The sequence below is a fragment of the Bos indicus x Bos taurus genome, chromosome 2 (genome assembly GCF_003369695.1).
Source record: "Bos indicus x Bos taurus breed Angus x Brahman F1 hybrid chromosome 2, Bos_hybrid_MaternalHap_v2.0, whole genome shotgun sequence".
NCBI classification, from domain to species: Eukaryota; Metazoa; Chordata; class Mammalia; order Artiodactyla; family Bovidae; genus Bos; species Bos indicus x Bos taurus.
The window spans coordinates 113,644,584-113,669,607 of NC_040077.1; the positions used below are offsets into that span (position 1 = coordinate 113,644,584).

Below are 25,024 nucleotides of genomic sequence, written 5' to 3' on the forward strand. Positions count from 1 at the left end.
CACACTCAGTGATGATTTAATTGTGGCCCAGGCATGGATACTTTCTGAAGTCTCTCCAAGAGTGTCCAACAGGCAGTCAGGATTGAAACCTGCAGCATAGAGTGTATTCTGTATTTATCAATAGACTCCTAAACCTGACTTCAGATGCCTCATTTAAAGATAAGCAAATAGGCTCAGAGGGGAAAGTGATCTGTTCAAGGCCTCACAGTTAATTAGAGACTTAGTTTGAACTGGTACCCAGGGTCTCATAATCCCAAAGATGACTCAGTTTATACTGTAAAATGCTGTGGCTGAGACTTCCCAGATCATGACATTAAGAGCTATGAACCCTCTGTACTTGGTTTCCAAATTGCTGGTATGAATCCAGGCACTGCATTATTAGTACAGAGTTTATATCTTCCAACAACATTCAGGCCATTTCTCTAAAAATGTGATAATAACCCATGTAACAGGAACTTCCCAAATGTCTAATAGTAATTTCCTGTGCACATTAACTCAGTCTTGAGGACACATAAAAATGTTCTATATTACAAAAGTCCTCCCAATCTTCCTATGTCTGGTAACAGAGTATGGCTTGGATCTTTCTAGACATTCATTTTTTCTATTATTCAAAGGGTTATTCTGACCTAACCACTTAAAAAATAGAAACAAAAATGGTAGATGCATGAATAGAATTCCACATTTTTCTTTCTTGTACCAGAAAAAGTTGATGTGGATTCCTTGCATCCAGTAGTTAACTGGTCTACTTTCTCCCAGTGGCCTTAAAGAGCAGCGGTTCTGCTCATTAAGCCATATGCTCTTGAATATCTCATAAAGGGCAATTCAAATTATAGCCATGGTTTCTTTATCCTACTCTCCCCATTGTTACTTCTGATTGGACTTGGCATCATTTCTTCCACATTTTGGCTGTATGATTCTTCATGCTGTCAGTAGCACCTAAGGATATTTTGTATGTAAGAGTTCCCCTCTTTTGTTGTATACTAAGGTATCATTAATTAATTTGAAAAATCTCTTTAAAACAAGCCCAGATCATATTTTAAGAATATTATTCTTCAATAGTGGGTCATTATCATCAAATAGCATTTTTGTAATGTATTTCAGTGCACTTGAACCCTATTTCACTTTAAACTGAGGAACCAAGTGCATGATTTTGGACTCTTTTTTTCCATCGAATTTCAGATTCAGAAGGCATCTTAGAAATGCTGTGGTCTAAATCCTTTATTTGAGACATGAGTTCATAGGAGCAGGGAAAGTAAAATAGCATCCCTAGTGTCACCTTGATGATGGCAGAACCATTGCCTAGGTCAAGTTTCCCAAACAGTTAAATCCACAAATCTCTGTGCTATGCCAGCCTCTATTCAGCATGACTGTGACTAGGACAGTAGGAGGAGAAAAATGTAAAGCTAACATATGTTCGTGTCCCTGTGGCCTCCTTTCTTCAAAAAGATTCTTTTTTAGATTGTTAGCTTTATGGTAATTTGCTGCCTTGTGTCCTACTTAAGCTGACACTCGTGTCAAGTCTTCTATAACTGCATATGATTTTGGAATTTGTCAAAGGATATAGATAGCTTAAAACATCCTAAGCCAAAGTCTGTGACTGATCCAGGTTTAAAGATTTTATAACCCTAGAACTCTGTATTTTAGAATTGTCAAATATTTTAGTATTCCCTTTGTCCTCTAAGAGGTTTTATTGGTAGCTTCTCTATCCAATATGTGAAGAACTGGATGTAGAGGGAACTCAGCTGAGCTGCAGTCCTGTCCGATTTTAAAAGGGAAAGAAGAACGGAAAGACCTCCATTGACATTATGGGTGCTATAGAGAGCTGTGGGCATAAATATTTAATGTAGTAAATTATAGAGAGACATTTGCATTTTATGCACTATTCTGAAGTAAAAAGGATTGTTGAACAATAAGGACACTTTCTGTAATTATGTTTCATTTTTAATATGCAGAGAATTGACTCTGGGTTCAGAGTAGTTATTTAATGAAATCTCAAAGTAACCTTGTCTGGTATTTCTCTCTTTATATCTTGACATCAGATTAAGAGCAGACAATGAGGTTGATTTTTTTTAAAATGATTATCTTGTCATTGAACAGATGATATATTTTGAATTAAAAAATGATCTTCATCAGGTAGATAGTCTCAAATTCATCTGCATTGGATGCAAACTCTAAAAATTGTCTATAAAAAATAGGCAACAAAATAGTTTATGTTTCTGCATCTTTGTATCTATGTCTGTACAATTCAGTGAAAATGATGTTTAATAAGTTGGTGACATCAGAATGCTAAGATAGTGATCTCTGGAGTGCTGGGGATTTCCCGTACCCAGAGATAAGATGGTGCTGATTATAAGCCACTGACCTTCGAGAACTCCTTACACATTTTTTCCTGGTTCTTGCACACTTCTCCTGGAGAATCTCCCTTTAATACTGATGGCATCACCATTACTCTTCTCCTCAAAAATAAATGCAAACTCTGAAGGCTGTCACTCAAAACCCTTACTTCTTCTTTTCTATGTAAATTCAGGCCCCATTCTTTCCTAATATAAGGCCTCTCTAGACAGATTAAACTTATTGTAGAACCCAAAACGTTGTTCCTGTCTACCCTTTGTTGAAAGTATTTGCTTGTGCTATTTTGTCAGACTGAAAGTTTGTTGTTAGACAGGATCAGTTTTGGGGAGGATAGCCCCAAGGTAAAAGCCTGGAAGCCAGCTTGGGGCTATTAACACAAAAAGTTCAGGGGTTCAAGGTGTTTGAGGAAAGTTCTAGCAGGAGAAAATGGAGGTTCTGGATGGACACAGGCTTTTGGCCTCCTGGACTCCTTGCCCTGTGGTGAGAGTGCAACAGGAGGAGAATCAGAATGAGATCCTCCAAGGAGTAGTGCCCAGGACAGGGGCCCTGGTTGCCCAGGGCTAAGGGTGACATTGTCTTTACTTAAATCTGCTCCAAATAAAAGACATAGAACGCAATGATATTAAAATGTTAATAACATGATGGTATTTGACATTTAGAAATGTCCTTAAAAGTGAATTTATATTGCATAGTGCATGCATGCTCAGTTGCTCAGTCATGTACAACTCTTTGCAACCCTATGTACTATCGTCCACCAGGCTCTTCTGTCCATGGGATATCCCAAGCAAGAATACTGGAGTGGGTTGCCATTTCCTCCTCCAAGGGATCTTTCCAACCTTGGGATCAAACTCACGTCTTCTGCATTGGCAGACAGATTTTTTTTTTTTTTTTTTAACCACTGAGCTCCCTGGGAAGCCTATTATTATACTGACCAGGGCTTTATGGTTGAGTGATAAATATGGGCTTCTACTGATCATATTCACAGCCCACACTTCCTCTGTGGCAGATAAGAAAGATACTGATTGCCTTCATGAATAATTCTCATTGAACAAAGCAGGCCACAGCATTGGCTGAAGAGAAAAGCCTAAAACAGTCATTTCTGAGGGCTGGCCTATGCACATCATTTCTCTTCTCTGGCCCAGAGTAAGTGAACAGCATGATACTCACATTTTAAAAATAAAGATTTCAGAAAGAGAATGTGCCACACTGGGAGTCAAGACACTATTCAGAGTCAGACAGATTGGGAATCACATCTCAGCTTTATTATTTACCAGTGTGTACTGGTTTCTTCATCAGTAAAATGAGAATTATGTAATCACAGAGCAGTTACTCAACAAACATCTGTTTTCTTCCACTCATTTTTTCAAATCTCTCCCTACCCTAAGAAAAATCCAGAGAGTGATGGAACTAGATCAAGATTTCATGTATAGTCTATATGTTAGTCTTCAGAAGCTTATTTCTCAGAGTTCTAGAGGCTAGAAGTCCAAGCTAAAAGTATCAAGAGGTTTGGTTTCTCCTGAAGCCTCTCTCCTAGGCTTGCAGATGGCCGCCTTCTGACTGTGTCCTCTCGTGGCTTTTTCCCTATAGGTATGCTAAGAGTCAGACACAACTGAGTGACTTCCCTTTCACTTTTCACTTTCATGCATTGGAGAAGGAAATGGAAACCCACTCCAGTGTTCTTGCCTGGAGAATCCCAGGGATGGGGGAGCCTGGTGGGCTGCCTTCTATGGGGTCACACAGAGTCGGACACGACTGAAGCAACTTAGCAGCAGCAGCATGCATCCTTGGTATCTCTTCCTCTTCTTACGAAGAAGATCCCAGTCATATTGGATTGGGATCTCACCCTTATGACCTCATTACCTTAATTACCTATTTAAAGACCGAATCTCCAAAGATAGTCACATTCAGTGTTAAGCTTCAACAAATGAATTGAGGTCAGGAGAGGGCATTGGAGAAGACCCTGATGCTGGGAAAGATTGAAGGTAGGAGGAAAAGGGGATGACAGAGGATGAGATGGTTGGATGGCATCACCAACTCAATGGACATGGTCTGAACAAACTCTAGGAGTTGATGAGGGACAGGGAGGGCTGGCATGCTACAGTCCATGGGGTTGCAAAGAGTCAGACAAGACTTAGCAACTGAAAAACAACAGCAGGGGAGGGCACAGTCCGGGTTCATACGTGTGGGAGTAGAAAAGAGATGGAAAAAAGTAAATAACTGGAAATTTCAATTACATACCAGAGTTTAAGTTTTTCTCTAAAAATGTGTTATAGGATGAGATTGAATCTGAATTTCTGCTTCATCTTTACCAACAGCAGACTGTCTGGGGACCACCCATGAATTTTCTAGAGTGCCTTCTGTGAGGCTAAAGAAGCCATGAGATTTTTTTCTGGAATAGGAGAAAACAAGCAAGCAAGCAAACAAATGCTCTAAAAAATAAATTCAAGAAACTCTGCAGATTATACCAGCCTCCTAGACAGGGACAGTGTACAAAATTTTGTTAAAAGACTTGAAGAAATCTTAAGAGAGCAAAGCTATTTAACATTGTTTAACCCAGCATTTTCCCAACTTATCTAACTGTTGAAACATTTTGTTATTAATACCTATAGTCTATTAAGAGTTGTAGGTGTTTATGGCATGCAGAATTTGTGTTTCACCTGTGTGAACACATTTTTTCTCAGAGTTTGAGGTTTCAGCAACTTGGTTGGTGTTGGGATGCAGAGAGAGGAGGAGCTGAACTAGAAGCAAATTTTTAGAATATGTTGTAGACGGAAATGAAATCTAGGCTGGAGTAACATTATATCACTCCAGTAGGAAAAAATCTGGCAAGAGCCACTCAAAACCCTAATTTCCATGAAATTCCCCTCTTCAGATTTTTTTAAATCAAGGACAAAGAATTAATTAGAAGACTAGGCATCAGTCCCTCTTCTAAGCTGCAACTAGCATAATATTTATGTCTTTATATATATATATATATATATACACACACACACACACACACACACACACACATATATATATATATATATATACAGTCTATCCCTATTAAAAAAAATGTTCAATTGTTTTCCTTTGCTCTCAGAATTTGCAATGAAGCTCTTTCCCCCAGGAGATCTTACATATCTGAACCAAGTTTCTCTCTCCACCTCACTTAGTATTGGGTTGGTCAAAGACTTTGTTCAAGTTTCCCATACTATCTATGGAAAAACCTAAGCAAACCTTTTGGCCAACCCAATAGCTCTCACATCTTCTCCTCTCTGCTCTAGCTATGCAGACCTTCCTTCCCTCTTTCAACTTGCATGCATACTGGACAGTAAGTTTACCCTGGGCTACAAAATTCATCTAGCCCATCCTTATCCGTCCTTTACCACTTGTTGAATCACTATTGAATCAAGATTTCTTGATCACTTTACTAATAAAATGTAGTGTCAGGCCCTTTCGTTAGACCCCACCATCTCTCCTTGTTCATACCAGACCTCAAATACCACCTGTATTAGTTCACGTAATTTCTTTCTCTCTCTCTCTCTCTTAGAGTAGGAGCCCCATATGGGTAGAAGTCGTGGTGTTGTAGTTTGCTGTCCTTTTCTCTCACTGTCACAGTGCCTGGCATGAAAATGTCCATACAGACCGAGCAAGACATGTACATTTAATCACTGATTGAACAAAATAAGGAAAAATATGTACTTTACTTGCCACTTTTTTCAAAGCAATCCAAAAAATATTTCAGAGTGAAATGGTCAGACCAGTCTTAGAAAATCGCACTTAATTAGACATTCTGACTTGTTTCAGTGTAACTGATAAATATCTCTTAATAGCTATGGTTTACTAATACAATCTACGTTCCATCTGAAAACTACTGTTAATTTCTTTATTACTTGAATGTTGATATCAGAAGCTGAGTTGTTTGTGCATGCTTCCTGTCTGACTCCTTGCCACCCTATATGGACTGTAGCCTGCCAGATTCCTCTGTTCATGATATTTTCCAGGCAAGAATACTGGGATGGGTTGCCATGCTCTCCTCCAGGGGATCTTTCCAACCCAGGGATCGAATCTAAATCTCTTGTGTCTCCTACGCAGGTGGATTCTTTACTACTGGTGCCACCTGGGAAGCCCCGAGTTGTTTGTAATCTATACTATTTAGATTGACAACTGATTTCTCCCAAATATCTTCAGTGGATTTTCTACTTATACAATCTCCAAATTTCTGAAAATAAAATTATTGATTCTTTTTAAATAAGGTAAATAATCCTCCTTATAGGAATCCAAGCAAAAGAAAACTAAACAAAGCTACACTGGTGGGCTGTTTGTTCAGAGAAACCTGAGTTCAAATCCATAGTATTTAAAGCATTTACTGTGTACTCAGTAAAGATGTAATTATCAGTTTTCTAAAGTGGTTTTATTATAACTAGAGCTCAGAGAGAAGCATTGCTTGCTGAATTCCTATACCACATTTGGCAATTTAACTCACCATTTTGCCCTTCTTTTTTCTATCAGTATGCCAATAAAAATATTGCCCTCATTAGAAACTCAAAGACCTTTTGTTTATTTATTTTTGACCACATCATGTGGCTTGTGGGGTGATCTTATTTCCACAACCAGAGACTCATCTGGGGCCTCAGCATTGAAAGCACTGAGTCCTAACTACTGTGCCCTGGAGGAATCCCCAAGAACTTTATACTTAGAATATAGTTTACAGGAGACAAAATGAGAAATAGTCCATTGAAATCTGTATTAGAGTAATCCACCTGCTATAGCAAGCAACTCCACAACCTCAGTGGCTTAGTAGAGTAGGACTTATATCTTTTTCACAGCACGGACCACAACATATGTCACAGACACATGATAATGAATCAATGGGTTCAATGGGAAATGGGCTATTTTCCCCCTAGTTATTGGGAATTTTCCTTCTGGTGGTTCTTCCAGAGCTCAGGACCTCAAAAAAAAAAAAAAAAAAAAATCCTAATCAGCAGGAGAGGGATACAAGAGAATGCGGATTCTGTGGGGAGTTTTAGGACTAGCCCTGGAGCTGGCATACGTCACTTCCACCCACATTCTAGTGACCAAATCTCAGTTGTATGGCTCTCCTTGACTGCAAGGAATTCTGGGAAGTGTGATGTTTTCTAGGTGCTCAGAAAGAACAGTTTGGTCAGCATCTAGCTAGTCTGTGCCCACAGGTCCATTTGGCTTTTGCACTACAAGAATAGACAAAAGCATGAAAGTGGAAGTGAAGTCGCTCAGTCGTGTCCAACTCTTTGCGACCCCTTGGACTGTAGCCTACCAGGCTTCTCAGTCCATAGGATTTTCCAGGCAAGAGTACTGGAGTGGGTTGCCATTGCCTTCTCCAGGGGATCTTCCCGGCCCAGGGATCGAACCCGGGTCTCCCACATTGTAGGCAGACACTTTACCCTCTGAGCCACCAGGGAAGCCCTAAACATAGATTACCTTATTTGAGGGGCTTCTCTGGTGGCTCAGTAGTAAGGACTCTGCCTGCCAATGCAGGAGTCACGGGTTCAGTCCCTGGTCTGAGAAGATCCCACATGCCACGGAGCAACCAAACCCTGTTCCACAACTACTGAGTCTGTGTCCTAGAGCCCAGGAGCTGCAACAAGAGAAGCCACCACAATGAGAAGTCCATGCACCACTCCTAAAGAGTACCCCCCACTTATCACAACTAGAGAAAAGCCTGAGCAGCCTTGAAGACCCAGCAGAGCCATAAATAAATAAGCAAATCTTAGGTTACATACCTTGAGAAAATTGTCTCTCATTGGCCTGCAATGCTAGAATTTTTTAAAGAAAGCGTTACGAAAATCTGTCAACATTTGCATTATGCCTGATAACTTTAGTGAAGGTTTTTTAGGTAGAGAAAATCTCTTAATGAAAAGAGAGTAATTAAATCATGTGGCCATTTATTTGAAAGTTTTTTAAGACCAAACACAGCCTTTAAAATTCTATTTATTTATGAATAAGTATCATTCTTTGCAACCATAAAAAAATAACTTTTGAATATAAGTCAGTATGTGAGTTTCTGTGTCTTAGGGTGATAGTTACCTGCTGGGCGGTGGTCAGGAAACCTGTCGCTTTATCAGGTCTTTACTAATTGGCATTTGTGTGACCTTGAGTAAGCTATGTAAAAGCTCTGAGCTGTCTTTAAATGTGTAAAATAATTAGGATTCTTTGCATAGTCTCTCTTAGTTCAGTACGTGTCATCTGTTTTATTACTTTACTAAATGGTGTGTGTGTGTGTATGTGCTCAGTCCTGCCTGACTCTGTGACTCCAGGGACTGTAGCCTGCCAGGCTCCTCTGTCCATGGAATCTCCTAGGCAAGAACCCTAGAGTGAGTTGCCATTTCCTCCTCCAGGGGATCTTCCCAACCAAGGATTAAACCCTTGTCTCTTGCACTCCTGCGTTGGCAGGCAGATTGTTTACTACTGGCGCCACCTGGGAAGCCTACCTGCCTCATCTATTTTATTAAAACTAAGCTTTTACTTTACCACTCTTCTTAACACAAATGTAAGTTTTGTTTCTGATTTTATTTAAAACCATGGAATCTCTAGCTGCTTGAGCTATTATCATTCTTTCTCTCTATATATATTTGAAGAGAAGGCATCCCTTAAATGTTAGAATTGACATAACTGACCCCAAATGACAGAGTTCACACGAGAGAGAAGCAATCATAAAAAATTTAAAACTCACCTCTGCTCCTCAGTGCCCTTTCATTGTGCAGACAGAGGAGGCTTTGCCCTGTTTTCCTTGGAGACTTGGGAGGTGGAATCATAGAAAGGCAAGGGAAGAATCCCAGAGACCACCTGGACTCTTAGGTAAACCATGTTAAGCTGTCTGGCTCTGATCAGTTCCAGACACCACAGTTTTAAAAGACGCAATGACATGCAATTACTGTCCAGGACAGAGAGAATGGGAGAGCGAGAGTTCTGAATTTGCATTCTGAGTATGATGTGACTAAGGGGAGACAGACGCCCTGCTCTAGATGCTAAAGGATGTTTACTTAAGAACAGAACTAGACTAGCTCTCTGAGTTGTTGCAGAAACAGGATGACCAACAACCAACCAATGATGGTGCTTGGAGAGAGACCGACCTGAGCTCCGTACAGGAGCTTTCTAGTACTTAACTATGTTTTCTGTTGAGTCAAGCTTTCCCATGAGATGGGAACACTACCATCCTGGGATACCTCCCCACTAGGTAAGATGGCCATGAGCAATTCCATACACTACACCCTCCTTTTTATGAGTTGTTGTGTTTAGGATTTCTGAGATCTCTTTCAGCTCTCCAATTTGATGCCTGAATCTAACACACATCTGATAATGCATTTGAGTGTAGTGCTTCCTTTAGGGTCCAAATGTGTTGTCTTTTCTGCCTAATTAAGTTGCCTTTATCAACCTTTCCATGGTTCAGCAGTGGGAATAGAATGGAAAGACTTCAATTTTGAGGATTATACTAATATAAGGGGATAATTCTAAAGCGTCCTTTATGCCCATAGCAAACTTGAATTCTCATCAGAAACATGAGCTTTGGTCTCTATATTTCCAGGGTATTTTGAATCTGAGAGATCTCTGTGTGAAAGTGTGAAATTTTGAATACAATAACAGTCACAAACCGCAAATTTAAAAGTCTCTTGTCTAAGTCATCTGAATCATGTAGATGTTTCATGGAAGCAGTTAAGTGATAAGGTAAATTAATCTTTTTAAATATTGCAAAAAATCAAAATAATCTTATGTCTCCCCAAGAAAACAGTGTTTACTGGTCATATTTACAAATAAATATTTATTTACTCAGACAGATTACTTATTTTCTGGTCTACCATTAGCAAGTCAATAAAAAAACATGTATGCATTAACAAAAAACAATAATTTTGGCTATAGGAATTAACTTTTGTTTGTCAGTGAGGGTTATTGGTTCCTGCCATGGTCCGTGTGCTGGCTGAGTTTGGAAAGGTTGGTGGAGAGGCTGAGTCATGGTCTAAGATAGGGTTACATCTGGGACTTACACTCTAATAAGCTCACTGTCCTGAGTGAAGAAACAGGGATGCATTCATTCATCCCCTTGATTTTCATTGATGTCTATTCGATATTAAGTACCAACATGCAAGATGTAGTCTTTAGTCTTAAGAAATTTATGGTCTGGTGGGAAAATCATATGTGTAAATTAGTAATTACATGACCTTTCCAACCTAAAAAAACAACTTTGGAGAGATGACAAAACTGTCCATTTTAAACCATTGTGGTTCCCCAGACAGCTATAGGTAACGGTCCATCAGAACAAATTGTTTTCTTTGTCTCTAGAGCTTGAAAGGGGTTTTTAGGTGGTGGAAATCTGTAAGAATCTTTAGTGCTATGTCACTGTTGAGAGATTGAATGTTGATGAGAAAGAGTGAACAAGGATTCAGGGAAAACTCAGTGTCCGGTGAGCAGCAGATCTGGGGGAAGGCCTTGACACCCATCCAGGGAGCCATGTGGCTGCAAGTGGCCCAGGGCAGAAAAGAGAGAGAAATGAATTAGAAGCTGGAGAGACAAAGATATGCTCAGAGACAACATAAAGTAAAAGTGAAAGTGAAGTCACTCAGTCATGTCCAACTCTTTGTGACCCTATGAACTGTAGCCTATCAGGCTCCTCCATCCATGGAATTTTCCAGTCAAAAGTACTGGAGTGGGTTGCCATTAGACAACGTAAGCAGCAGAGAAATGGAAAAACTTTGAAAAAGGACTTCAGAGTTAGCAGCATGAAGAGTGATGGACTGACATCCTATAGAGAATATGTTGGTCATGAAATGATGACTCCTGATCTTTTAACCTTATTTATCAGTCTTCAAAACACTGTAAAACGTTTAAGACAATAATATGTAAAACACGCAGTCTGAAAGATCAATGCAATGCATTAATATGTGCTTTTATATAGCAAGATGAGATTTCAGTGTGAGAATCAGATGTTTAGATCAATAGTCAACACCCCATGATAGAGGATGAGCAATTTCTCTGTGGTTGACTTCTTGCTACATGCTGGAGCTTAACTGTTCTTTCAGCTAAACTGAAAGAACTTAGTTTTCACATAAAAATGTACCTTGGTACTTAAGATTCATTTTGTTTAGGAAAGTTTGTTACTAAAATCAATTTTGTTTTCAATAGGTGTTAAGAAAACACTGAGAGATATGGATATGGATAAAACATCCTTATTCCTCTGAATAGATTTCTTTGGGTTTCAGTATTTCTTAGTCTAATTGTCTGCTTTCCATTTGTCTCTGGTCAACAGCTATTTTAAAGATTGTTTTTATTTTATTTAGGAAATGCATTTTGTAGGAAGCTGCTCTTGAACATCTATGGCAAACCTGGTTTCAGTTCAGTTCAGTTGCCCAGTCGTGTCCGACTCTTTGTGACCCCATGAATCGTAGCATGCCAGGCCTCCCTCTCCATCACCAACTCCTGGAGTTCACTCAAACTCATGTCCATCGAGTCAGTGATGTCATCCAGCCATCTCATCCTTTGTCGTCCCCTTCTCCTCCTGCCCCCAATCCCTCCCAGCATCAGGGTCTTTTCCAATGAGTCAACTCTTTGCATGAGGTGGCCAAAGTACTGGAGTTTCAGCTTTAGCATCATTCCTTCCAAAGAAATCCCAGGGCTGATCTCCTTCAGAATGGACTGGTTGGATCTCCTTGCAGTCCAAGGGACTCTCAAGAGTCTTCTCCAACACCACAGTTCAAAAGCATCAACTCTTTGGCGCTCAGCTTTCTTCACAGTCCAACTCTCACATCCATACAAGACCACTGGAAAAACCATAGCCTTGACTAGACAGACCTTTGTTGGCAAAGTAATGTCTCTGCTTTTTAATATGTTATCTAGGTTGGTCATAACTTTCCTTCGAAGGAGTAAGCGTCTTTTAATTTTATGGCTGCAATCACCACCTGGTTTACTCTCCAGTAAAATGCTCAATAGTACATTTATGATTTTCCTACTGATTTTTCAGATATGCCTTCTACTTATATATGAAGGTACAGGGGCACAAGGCTGAGTAGTATGATTTCTGCAAGTTTTTTGTTCAGGTTTCCCTAAATATACCTGCCAAAGTTCACTAAAGTCTAACTTCTGGGACTTGAAAACAAAGAAAGGAGAAAAGGAAAAAAAAGAACCCTTTTTGTTCCCAAAGCTGTACTGGGCTTTTATTTAGTTGAGGTTTGAGACCAAAGTGACACTTCCCTGGTGCCTGTAAGTGAGTAATTTGAATGAGAACAAAGAAACTGAGACTGGTATAGAGGGAGAAGCTTGACATACATCCTCAGCCTTTCATATTTAAAATAGTATCCGAACCTGTAGGAACAGTACTGAACCCAGTGATAAATTAGAGCATTTTTTTTTAAGTTGGTTAGTTTCAATTCCAGTGGTAGAAGACTGTGTGTGTGTGTGTGTGTGTGTGTGTGTGTGTGTGTGTGCGCGTGCGCGCCCGCATGCGCACGAGAGAGAGAGAGAGAGAGAGAGAGAGAGAGAAGAAAAAATTTTAACTGCTTAATGATGGCAGGGGAATAAAACCTAGAAAGTGATAATAAGGCAAACATCCCAACGTTAAGTTTGAAATCTGGAAGAGAAAGCGAGGTGAAACAGATGGGTCATTAGGTTCTGAGGCTGTGACATTTGGAAGCCAGTCACATTTTCTTTGAAACTGTGAATAAACAGCTTGGAAATAGTCTAGGATGTTCTTTTCTTATACTCATTTTATTCCATTTGACTCAGGGCACAGAAAAGCAATTGTTAGTTAAATTGTCTTGCTGTAATTAATTGCTGGGATGTATTAGTTTGAAAATATTTTTTTCTTATATTTGATTTCAGTATAACTGGGACTTAAGCTTATAAATGGGTCCAGGGATCTTTCTGAGGTTGTTTTATGGAACTGCCCTCCTGGTTTATGTTCTGTCTCATAGAATTATATTTTTGACAAGTGTTTATACAACTTCATAGCATCTTGACTCTGGAAGGGACCTCAGTAATGTGGAAATTAGTGAAGACCAAACAAATGAGAACACACGGGGCTATTTATTCAGACTTTGCTGTAGCAAGGCAGTCAGCCACCAGGATGGGCAGAGACTCAAGGCAGGGAGAAAGTGCAAAGCTTTATAGTGGGAAAACGGACTGCTTCGGGTATGCCCCCAGTGGAGGCAGTTGGCATAGGCGAGTTGCAGGCAACCTAAACTAGAAACAGGGTTGTTTCGTTGCCAAGTCCTGTCCTACTTTTTGTGACCCCATGGACTGTAGCCCACCAGGCTCCTCTCTCCATGGGATTTCCCAGGGAAGAATACTGGAATGGGTTGCCATTTCCTTCTGTAGGGGATCTTCCCGACCCAGGGATCAAACCCATGTCTTCTGCATTAGCAGGTGGATATCTACCTCTGAGCCATCTCTGGGAAGCCCAGAAGCAGGGTATCTTATGTTATTGTTAGGGGAACATATTTGACTTTCTCTGTTTGGTCCTATGTTAAAAGCGGGGATAAAAACTGCAGACGCTGACAGTTTTTAATCAAATCCTGTCTGTTTTGGGCCAATTCTTACACAGGTTGCAGTTTGCTAGAGATAGCAGTCCAAAGTCTCTACAAGTCTGACTTATGCATTGCAGGTTAGCTTTCTAGACTGATCACTGTAGATGATCAGCTAGAATTCTATTTTTATATGTGGTCTGGCAAGTTTACATCTGTATCTTCAGTCTCTCAGTGATTATCCAAAACAAACATAGAAAGAATAAATAAATTCATGAAGGACAAATTGCCGTAGTTTTTTTTTTTTTAATGAATACTCTGTTTAATATGTGTGGCCCTGTTTCATTTTTAAAATGTTAAAAATGTAGGATATGATTAGATCCTTCAAATTAAATTGGGAAAATTAGGCAGGGCTGGTCTTACGTCCGTTTTGTAGTTAAGCAAAGCAGAGATCCAAAAGGAAAAGCCAAGGGCTCAGTGTCATGGGTCACCAGCCATGTGGCCACAGTGGCTAAGGATTCCAGCTAGGCCTCTCAGATCCCTCTCCCAGCTGCTTACTGTATTACAAACTATTCTATCTCTGCCCCACAGATTCAAATCACAGGGAACCGAAGTATGACATTTGTCTTATCACACTGCTGGAAGATGATGAGCGTTTGAACTTCCATGCAGAGACAACAAAATACAGATTCTCTGAACCTCTTCTGTCACTGTTCATTATACTCTTTCTCAAAGATTCTTTCTTTGAATTAAACTTTCAACCTGGCAAACTTTACAGCTTGTGATTGTCAGGTAATTAGACTTTTGCAAATACCGTTAGCTCTGTGCCACTTGAATACATTTGTATCACTCACCAGATCCCCATCTTCCATTAGGAATGTTGTATTTCCTACACACATTGGAAAGATGCCGGAGGATTTAGGAAAACTATTCCATAAATGAGTTAGTTACATACCCACTGAGCAATATGCTAAGAGCTAGAGGCACCAATGGAAAAAAAAAGCAAAAATCAACACTCAGATCCTGCCTTTAAAGAACTCGGGGCCTTTTAAGAAGAACAAGTACACAGAAAAAAATGATACAAGACAATGTCAGTACAGAGATGTTATCCCACCATGGGCTATATATGAGGTAGGGTGGCTTCAAAGGATACTTAAACTGAGTAAAGATGACTGAGGAAAGAGTTCTCTGATGAAAGGAAAGGACATAAGGGTTTTTCAGTGCAGGTGAGGTAGGAGATAGTAGCTATGGAAACCAGCATTGTTTTTGTTGGAGAGGGAGTAGAGAGGAAGAAGCTACAGCTAATTTATTGATGTTTCTTGAATACAGTGTTCAAGTAGGAAGTGAAAAAGTTAAAGAGGCAAAGAGTGAGATGGAGAATCATGCGGGTCATAGGGACCTTAGACATACTTCTGTAACAGGAAGCTTCTGGAAGGATTTTAGCCAGGGATACATTATGAATAGATTTGCATTTTTTGTTTTTGTTTTTTGTCTTTAAATACTTATCTATATGCACTACAGAATGACTATCACATCAGTTCCCTGAAATAACATTATTCTGAATGTAGCAAGCTGGTATCACTCCTAAACCATATTTATTTACTACATATGCTCTTTTAAAAATTAGGAAGTGATTATATTTTTAAAAGAATTTCCCATAAGCTATTTTTTAAAAAATTGAAGAGTAGTTTATTTACAATGTTGTGTTAGTTTTAGATGTACAGCAAAGTCATTCAGTTTTATATATGTATATACATTCTATACATAGAAATTTATATATGTATATATAATTTACATCCATATATACATTTATATATGTATATACATTTCTATATATAGAAATGTATATGTATAGAAATGTATATATACACGTATAGAAATATATATGTATAAAAATGTTTATATACATTTCTATGTATAGAAATGTATATATATTATATATAGATGCATTTTTATATTTGTTGTTTAGTCGTTAAGTCATGTCTGACTCTTTTGCGACCCCATGGTGGACTGTAGCTCACCAAGCTCCTCTGCCCATGGGGTTTCCCAGGCAAGAATACTGCAGTGGGTTTTCATGTCCTTCTCCATGGGAATCTTCCCAACCCAGGGATCAAACCCACATCTCCTGTATTGACAGGTTTTTTTACCAGTGGAGCATCAGGGAAGCCATACATATGTAATATCTATCTATCTATTCACATATATATTCTTTTCAGATTCTCTTCCTTTATAGATTTTTACAAAATATTGATATAATCCCCTGTGCTATCTGGTACGTCCTTGTCGGTATCTATTTTATATATCACAGATATAATATGTATAATATTATAGTACTATATAGTATCTATCTGTTAATTCCAAACTATATGTGCTTTTAAATACTAATGTACATGACTTACAGAATGGCTATCACATCTAGTCCCTGAAAAAACACTTGATCAAATTTGCATTTTACACCATCACTTTGGCAGTATATGGAGCTTATTTTTTGGGAAGTCAAAGACAGAGTCAAGGAGGTAAGTTTGGTGATGATTAGAGCTTGAACCAGAACTGCTGAGATAGACATGATAGAAAGAGCAACAGAAGGTAAAACAAGATATTCACAGATAAAATCTGTAGAATTTGCAGACTGATGGATTGGAGAGTAGCAGTTAAAAAAGAGATAGATAAGTTTCTAACTTGGATGGTTGGCAGAACAGAAGGAATCATTAGTTTAGTTAGAAATGGTGTCAGCACAGTGTGTGAAATGTTAAATTTGTTTTATCTAAGGGACATCCAGATGGAGCATCCAGTAGGCAGTTGGATGAAAAAGTCCACAGCTCAGGAGAATGGTCCAGCCTTCCCATAAACTATTCAGAAACCACCAGCCTCCAACAATTGCTAGTAGAATCCTGGAGGATGAAAGCATAGAAAGAATATATTCTTTCAAGTTGTGACTGTATTTTTTAGTCAACACAACCCAAATGGAAGGGACACTTGGAAGAAGAGAAGGTGTGAATGACACAGAAAAGGTGTTAGACAACACACCACAGAGAAATGGCCATCAGTGACGCCAAGAGAATTGAAAATATCAATAAGAGAGTAATATGCAGATTAATCTGGTTACTCTCTTATGGTAATGATGTAAAGAGAGTGGCTTAAAGTGTCTTCTAAATTTGCCAACTAAAAGGCACTAGGTGATTTTAGCAAAAGCACTTTGTAGTAGAGTGGCTGGGCTAAATCTATGTCACAGGTGGGTAGCACAATGAGAATGTAAAGAGAAGGACTGTAAAAGTGCTTTTTATGAAATTTCCTTGAAGATTTGCACCCGGGAAGAGTTACTGAAGAATACTCAAGGTTCATTGAGGTTCTCCATTCCAAAGGTATAACTGTTTCTCACTGATGATAACCTGCAAAGCTCGGAAAAACGGGCCTGTGTGATGTGTCCCGGATTTATTTAAATGTTATCATCTCCAACACACCTAAGTTTCCAAAAATACATTAAAATATTTTATAAAATATTAAATATTTGCTAGAAATTAGAAAAACATTAAATATTCTTTAATTTTTAAAGGAATCTGGGGAGGATGTGACTTTTGTTTAAGAGAATATAATTCTGGTTAATACACAGAATCCACAGAGGAGCTGAAGGTTCGGAGCCACAGCACGGAGCCAATACCAAAGTTGGACAGCAAAGAGAGAGGCCATCATGGGGCATCGTCCTCCAGAGAGCCTATCAAAGCTCAGGAATGGGATGGGACCCCTGGGCCACCTGTGGTCACCAGCAGACTGGGAAGATGCTCCGTGAGCCCCACATTACTAGCAGGAAACCACAGCTCAGGTAAGAAAGAGAGTAATCCCCCAAATGGTAAGTCCTCATGGCTCTAGAAACTGTTTTTATGCAATTATCCCTTAGAAAATCATAACCGCAGGTATCTCTGTCTCTACTCATAGAGACAGTGTAAGTAGCCCTTCGCACAAAAGGAGGGAACAGTATGTGGTACACTCCAGGGAACATTCTTCACATGGATGATGGAGAAGTGAATGGTGCTTTTCAGAGCTGTACAATGCAGCAACCCTGACAATTCTAACCATCTGTACTAAATTTCTTAACAAAACAAAAAAAAACACTAGGGGCTCATCTAAAGCAGTTTTCATTTTATAAAGTTGAAGTAATTTAGAGTTTATGCCTCCTTTGCTTTAAAAAAGATTTTAGACTACTGGGAAAAATAAATAGGAAGTAACATGGAGAAAAAAATGTAGCAAAGATGATTGGAAGGCAATAGAGAGTGTACATATTATAAGGCATCTGATGTCATAAGATGAAGACAGTAACTGGTCATTGGGCAAGGTACTATGTTTCCATATAAGCTGAAAGAGTTACAAAATTATAATTTAATACATCTTAAATTCACAACTTGAAATTAAAATCTGAAATGCAGTTTTGCAATGTTAATTGTTGTTGTTTAGTCGCTAAGTCCTATCTGACTCTCTGCAACCTTGTGGATTGCAGCAATATTGATAGATAAATATTATTAAACAACATTTTTAAAAACACAGAATATATGTGCTTTGAATTGATTGATCGACATGGTGGATTCACAGAGAACTGTTAACTGAAATAAACAACAATCAGGCAGACGCCTGTAGTTTTCAGCTTTCTATTCTTTAAGAGTGTTAGGACTCTGAAAGACCAATCCTTTAATGTTCTTTTCAACTCTGATAGTCATCTTGGAAAGCAATTAGCGTGAATTTAGCCTGGGGTCTCTGACTGTCATGCACAAGATAAAATTGGAACAGGATGGATGATATATGTATTGGGAAAAGGATGCTTCCAGGACATTAGCCAGGCGAGGCAGAACAATAGCTTCCTCAGACTTAAATGTAACTAAAAGCTTCAGTGCTATTGCCATATCACAAATCATATGGGTCATCAGCTTGATAGTGTGAGTTCAAATTTCAGAGAAGGAACATGTGAATTTAGTAGAAATCTAAAAATAGATTTTTGATCATAAAATATAAATATCTATAGGTATATGAGAAGATATCTGTTCATTTTGTCATGAAGAAGAAAAACATAGGAAACAAATGGAATTTTGTAGGATAAAAGCCACTCCCAAAGAAGGTTGACATCACTATTCTATTGGGAATTGTGATTCATTTTAGTTTATTTATTAGTATATTTTTGGTTATTTTGTTATTAGTATATTATTAATTGTATTGTTTTTAGTTATTTGGTTATTAATATATTAGTATCAATAATGTTTTTAATATTAATATATTTTTAGTGATTAAGTTTGTGCCACTATCCAAAAAAAAAAAGTATAGTATTTGCTCCTGTTGTGACCACAGATATTTTATAAAATCCAGAAGCATTAGCTGAATGTTTATTATGTAACAGCACTGTTTGAGGATCTGTGAGTACAGTAATGAGTAAGACATCTTCATATATGGGGCCTCAAAGGCAAGTGCAGGACAGATGAGTGGACCATTGCAATAGAATATATTGTATACAAATAATATGCAAACCTAGTAGGGAGAAATAAGCTAGTTTTTCTTGGGAGGGTATGATTTCAGGGAAAACAATGAGAGGCTTTTGGTGTATAGATGAAATCATCATTGCTTACAGAGGTAACTAGAGCTTGAACTATCAGAAACCTGCTTACCAGGAGGACACAGAAGAAATGTCTGCCTTCTAAATGAAAATCTGAAATACTGTAGGATGGACTCTAGCACATTTGGTGTGACGATTTACAGAAGGTTTACAGAAAAAACTGCAAAGTAGGTTGGGACCAGATAGCAAGAATCGTGAAGGGCCTTGTGCATTAAGCAGAAATTCTTTCAGTCACAGAGTACCAATTAACAGTGGTTAAAAAGGAAGTTCTTTGGAAGGAATGATGCTAAAGCTGAAACTCCAGTACTTTGGCCACCTGATGTGAAGAGTTGGCTCATTGGAAAAGACTCTGATGCTGGGAGGGATTGGGGGCAGGAGGAGAAGGGGACAACAGAGGATGAGATGGCTGGATGACATCATTGATTCAATGGACATGAGTTTGAGTGAACTCAGGGAGTTGGTGATGGACAGGGAGGCCTGGTGTGCTGTGATTCATGGGGTCGCAAAGAGTCGGACACGACTGAGTGACTGAACTGAACTGAAAGTAACCCTGGCTTCTGTTAAGACTCCATAGCCTAGAGCAGGAGGTAGGTGGTTTCAAGATTATCGTAACTGTTTAGTGATGTCACTAAGGGCTGAGAAACTTCCTGTCCTATAACTCTTCTCTTTTGCTACCCTGGATGGTACCTTTGTGATCACAAGCTGAGGGCATGGTTCTGAGTATCATGTTCCAACAGACTCTTTTTGATCTACTTGGGCAAATCTAGGAAGCATTCTCTAGATGAGTCACTGAGTGAAGAGGAAGGGACTTCCACGAGCTTATAGAGGGCCTTTCTTTCCCTTACATAAAGAGACCTCTGCTTTATACCTGAAGATGAAATCAACAGTCTATTGCATAAGCAATGGACAGTTATCTGTCCCATTGTGGTTAGGTTTAGCACATTATGTGGTGGACTTTTGTAGTCATTTGTATATTTTTAAGAGAGATAAAACATAAATTTAGTTTTCATCATGAAAAGCCCAATGATAACACCAAGGCTTCAAGCATAGTCAGCATTGTTATTGAATCCAAGCTTGTACTGCTCACTGCATGACAAGTCAATAAATTGAGAGATGAGTTGTTGGGGCAAGGAATAGTGACTTTACTTGTAAAATCATCAGATTCAGAAGATGGTGGACTAGTGTCCCAAAGAACCATCTTCCCCAAGTTAGAATTCTGGCTTTTTTATTCTGAAAAGGGAGGGAGTGTGGCTGGATGCTGCCAGCTTCCTGGTGCCAGAATCCTTTGTACTTGCAGCTGTCCAGACAGGTCTGGTAATGTGTTCCTGCACACCTCCAATAAGATAAGTGTTATTTTCTGTTCTGTAACTTTTTACCTTTGCATGAATGGGAAGCTATTATCAGATACTTGAGAATGTGCTATCTTGTATATATATTTCAGGCTATAGGCAAACTTGGCTTCCTGGGTGGCACTAGTGGTAAAGAAAGAACCTGGTAAAGCAAGAGACATAAGAGACCTGGGTTGGATCCCTGGATCAGGAAGATTTCCTGGAGAAAGGAATGGCAACCCACTCCAGTATTCTTGCCTGGAGAATTCCATGGACAGAGGAACCTGGGGGGCTACAGCCCACAGAGTCACAAAGAATCGGACATGACTGAGGTGACTTAGCACCGAATATGTTTGTCTCATAGGCAAAATTAGTTTACAAAAGGCACAGAGTTAGCATGACTGAGCACAGACAACAGAACAGAGTATAGAGCTAAAGGAGTAGATCCAATAAGGAGTAACATTTGCTTTTCTCTGTTATACAACATGAGATATGGAGCAAGGTTAAGATGGGAAAGCCAGTTTTTACATTTTAATGATGTTAATTTGGAAATGCTCTGGGTTGTCTAACTGAGAAGTCAGCATACAGTTGGAATTGTACGTCTAGAGCTAAAGAGATTTAGTGATGTTAGAGAATGAGACTAGGGCTTTTTGACATGGCTGGTACTATACACCTGGATGATTCTAATCTAGGAGGGCAAGAAACTGAGATGAGAAGGAGCCGGAAACTGTACCCTGGGGAGTCCAGACATTACTAAGTGTGGGCAGAGAGGAAGCACCTGTGAAACAAATGGAAACAAAACCATCAAATAAGACACAAATGAAGTTTTACTGAACACAGCATGTTGCTTAAAAATGGGTAAACTGTAATATGTCTTTGACACTCTGACATAATTCTTCTAGGAGATTCAGAGTGTAAACTGAATTTATAATGTGCTTTCACTTCCTTCAACTGAAAACTCCTGAAACATCTCTTTCAGTTGATGGCACCTAAAAATCTCCTCTTCTAGGTCCTTAAGCTCTGTTTGTCGAGTGATAAGTTGACTACTGACCAGAAGAAATAGCACAGATAGCTTTCGTTTTGCGCACTCTCCATATTAGATTATGAAGGAAGTAAATAAGGTGGAAGAAAAGATTTTTGTTACAATTTTGATAAAGACATTTTTGTATCCATTTTACAAGAAATGTGAAATGCAGGGGCAAATATAGAGTTGCATATACAGTGTCCCTGCCAATTAGGGCTTATTCAGTGATACTGAAACATATTAGCATGATATAATCCTTAAAAGAACATTACAAGTATTGAACTTTTAGAAGTCCCTGCCTCCCAAATACTGGGTTAGCCTAAAAGTTCATTTGGGTTTCCATAAACTGTTACAGAACAAACGTTTTGGCCAGCCCCATAGATCGTTGAAATCCTATCTGTCAAGCCTACTCATATTCCAATTTTGAGAGGGAAAGTGAAAGTTGCTCAGTCATGTCCGACTCTTTGCTACCCCATAGACTATATAGTCCATGGAATTCTCCAGGCCAGAATACTAAGAAGAATAGGAAAATATTTGTTATGTTGGTAGTTCTAATTTTTCTAAAAAGAAAGGACCTAAAATGTGCCAATTCTATATTAGAAAAGGGTATATTTCCACTAGCAAGGAGAGGTTTACTATTTGAATTATAAAGTTCACTCACTTTTGGGGTTTTAAACAAATGGGACACTCCTTAAAGAATCACCTCCGTCAGTGAGATGGCCTTCATCCAGACTAGGTAAATAGCTATGTGAACAGAACATGTTGGACTTGCTATTTTGGAACAGAAGAGAGTGACTCAGTATTTACGCTTTATCCCTCTTCTCCTCACACTTTCTCTTCATTATCGTATCCTTGACGTGGGAGCACTGGATGAGGAATACTCCTGCACTACACTAGAACTGCAGGTGATAACCCTCCTCCCTAAACGAGGAATCACACAGCTCCACACCTGACACTCAAAAGGAATGCAAATTCCACCAGTTGCAACTTTAAATCCCTCCTCTCTGTGTGAGCCGACTTTCTGCCTCTGGTTCTTTCTCTCTCTCTCTCACTGACACACACACATAGATACACACACACACACACACACACGTATGCACACAAAGACACAAACTGCTACCAGTCACAGACTATTTGCTTTAACAAACGTAGTTTAGCCACTTGAAATGGTTGTTCTTAACAGCTCTTCTGAGGGATGAAGGAAATGCTGAAGTAAAGCAGATGAGTGTATCAGGAGATCTCAGTTCTAATTACTGGTGCTACTGTTTGCTGTGGCATTTTTTTCAAGTCACTGTTGTTTAGTAAATCAGAAATTCTGCAGAGGGGAGAGTCTTGCGGGTAGTGGAGAACTGGGACGCCAGTGCTCATGAAAACAATGAGCAAAAGTAGAAATTATACCAGTATATATTATATTCACAGCAATTTAGATTTCAAAAATTAAATCCATCAACAAGTAGTTTCTAAGCTTGTATCCATCTCTGTTATGTTTTCTGGGGGACAAGCACATACGCACATTATAGGGTATATAAAACATAAACATGGTCCCTGCCACTCTAAAACATTACTATGCTTCTTTTGACACAAAACTATTGAATGTAAATTAATTAGATTATAATTGAACATATTATTTTTCTTATTGTCTCTACTTTTAAAATGATTCAGAGATCAAAAAATGAGGGCAAGCTAGAAAAAGGATGGAGAGATTAATGAGACACATTGAGTCTTTAAATAGGATTGTATCAGGTCTTTTGAAAAAATCATTTATTATTATTATTAATTGAGTAGAAATCTAGAATGAGGACTTTCTACATGGGATGAAGAAGATAAGTAGCACATCAGACTTCCCTGTCCATCACCATCTCTCAGAGCTTGCTCAAACTCATATCTGTTGAGTCGGTGATGCCATCTAACCATCTCATCCTCTGTTGTCCCCTTCTCCTCCTGCCTTCAATCTTTCCCAGCATTAGCATCTCATCCAATGAGTCAGCTCTTCTCATTAGGTGGCCAATGAGTTGGAATTTCAGCTTCAGCATAAGTCCTTCCAATGAATATTCAGGGTTGATTTCCTTTAGGACTGAATGGTTTGATCTCCTTACAGTCCAAGGGACTTTCAAGAGTCTTCTCCAGCATCACAATTCAAAAGCATCAATTATTTGGTGCTTAGTCTTATTTATGGTCCAATTCTCACATGCATATGTTACTAATGGAAAAATTATAGCTTTGATTATATGGACCTTTGTCGGCAAAGTGCTGTCTCTGCCCTCTTAATGCGCCTTGTCATAGCTTTCCTTCCAAGGATCAAGTGTACTTTTCTACTCTACTTCATATTCTAATCATGTTTTTGAAGACTGGAAAGATCACAAAGATGTGAGTGTTTTAGCCAAAGGCCTAATAGTATATAGGATATCTGGGAAGATTTGGCAGAATGGGAACCATTTAATATAAGCAACTGAAAACTAGGATTCAAGAAAGGGAACTATATACAATTGAACCCAAGAGTGTAGTCTTTGAAAATTGATGATTAGTTGATTTATAAGAAAGATGCTTTCCTCTTGAAGTTCTGAAACATACTTTACTTGATAACCTGGGATAATTGGTAACTTTGCTGATAAACCTCCAGGCAACCATAACTGAAAAATATTTCTATCCAGAAAGTCTTATGTGCACAAGTTCAGAGAATGAAAAACACGTGAGAAGCATGCATTGGGCTGCAGAACTGAGGATAGTGGAATAGTATTTATGACAATAATTCCTGGCAAACCATAATAAATCTATGTGGTTTTCCCGCTTTGTTTATGTAAGCCATGCTTTACAGTGGTGTTAATAAATTAATATTTTGGTGTTAATAACATGTAACACTGCTATGCCCCAGTTTATCTTTATAGAAAAGATAAAGGGAATCTCATCATGTAGGTTGTTATGAGGATTAAACTCAGAAATGTATAAGCAGGTCTGGTACAAATCTGACTTGTAATAGCTAGAGACCACGGTTTATTGTGTTCCCATCAGTTTTATTAGAAAGATCTCCAATTCTTTTTTTTCTAGGACAAAACCTGAGTATTTCCTTTGGAAAGCTCAACTCATTGCAAATATAAGGTTTTCTTGAGTCACACAGAATATAATTGGCTATAGGACCACTACTAATAGGAACACGACCACAACATCCTGTCTTTCATTTATTTGTGCATTTCTGACAAAGACTGTAAGTCAATGTAAAGGCCATTTTTGGATTCTCTTGAGTCTGAATTTATGAAAT

The 25,024-nt window shown here is 38.7% G+C and overlaps 1 protein-coding gene across 1 annotated transcript in view; it reads left to right on the top strand.

Annotated features, from left to right (window-relative positions):
* Positions 1–25,024, top strand: part of NYAP2 (neuronal tyrosine-phosphorylated phosphoinositide-3-kinase adaptor 2) — a 271,888-nt gene that overhangs the window by 220,607 nt on the left and 26,257 nt on the right. Inside the window, 1 exon segment of the mRNA XM_027514895.1 lies at positions 17,434–17,643. Within this exon segment, the coding sequence (XP_027370696.1) occupies positions 17,434–17,643 (210 nt within the window).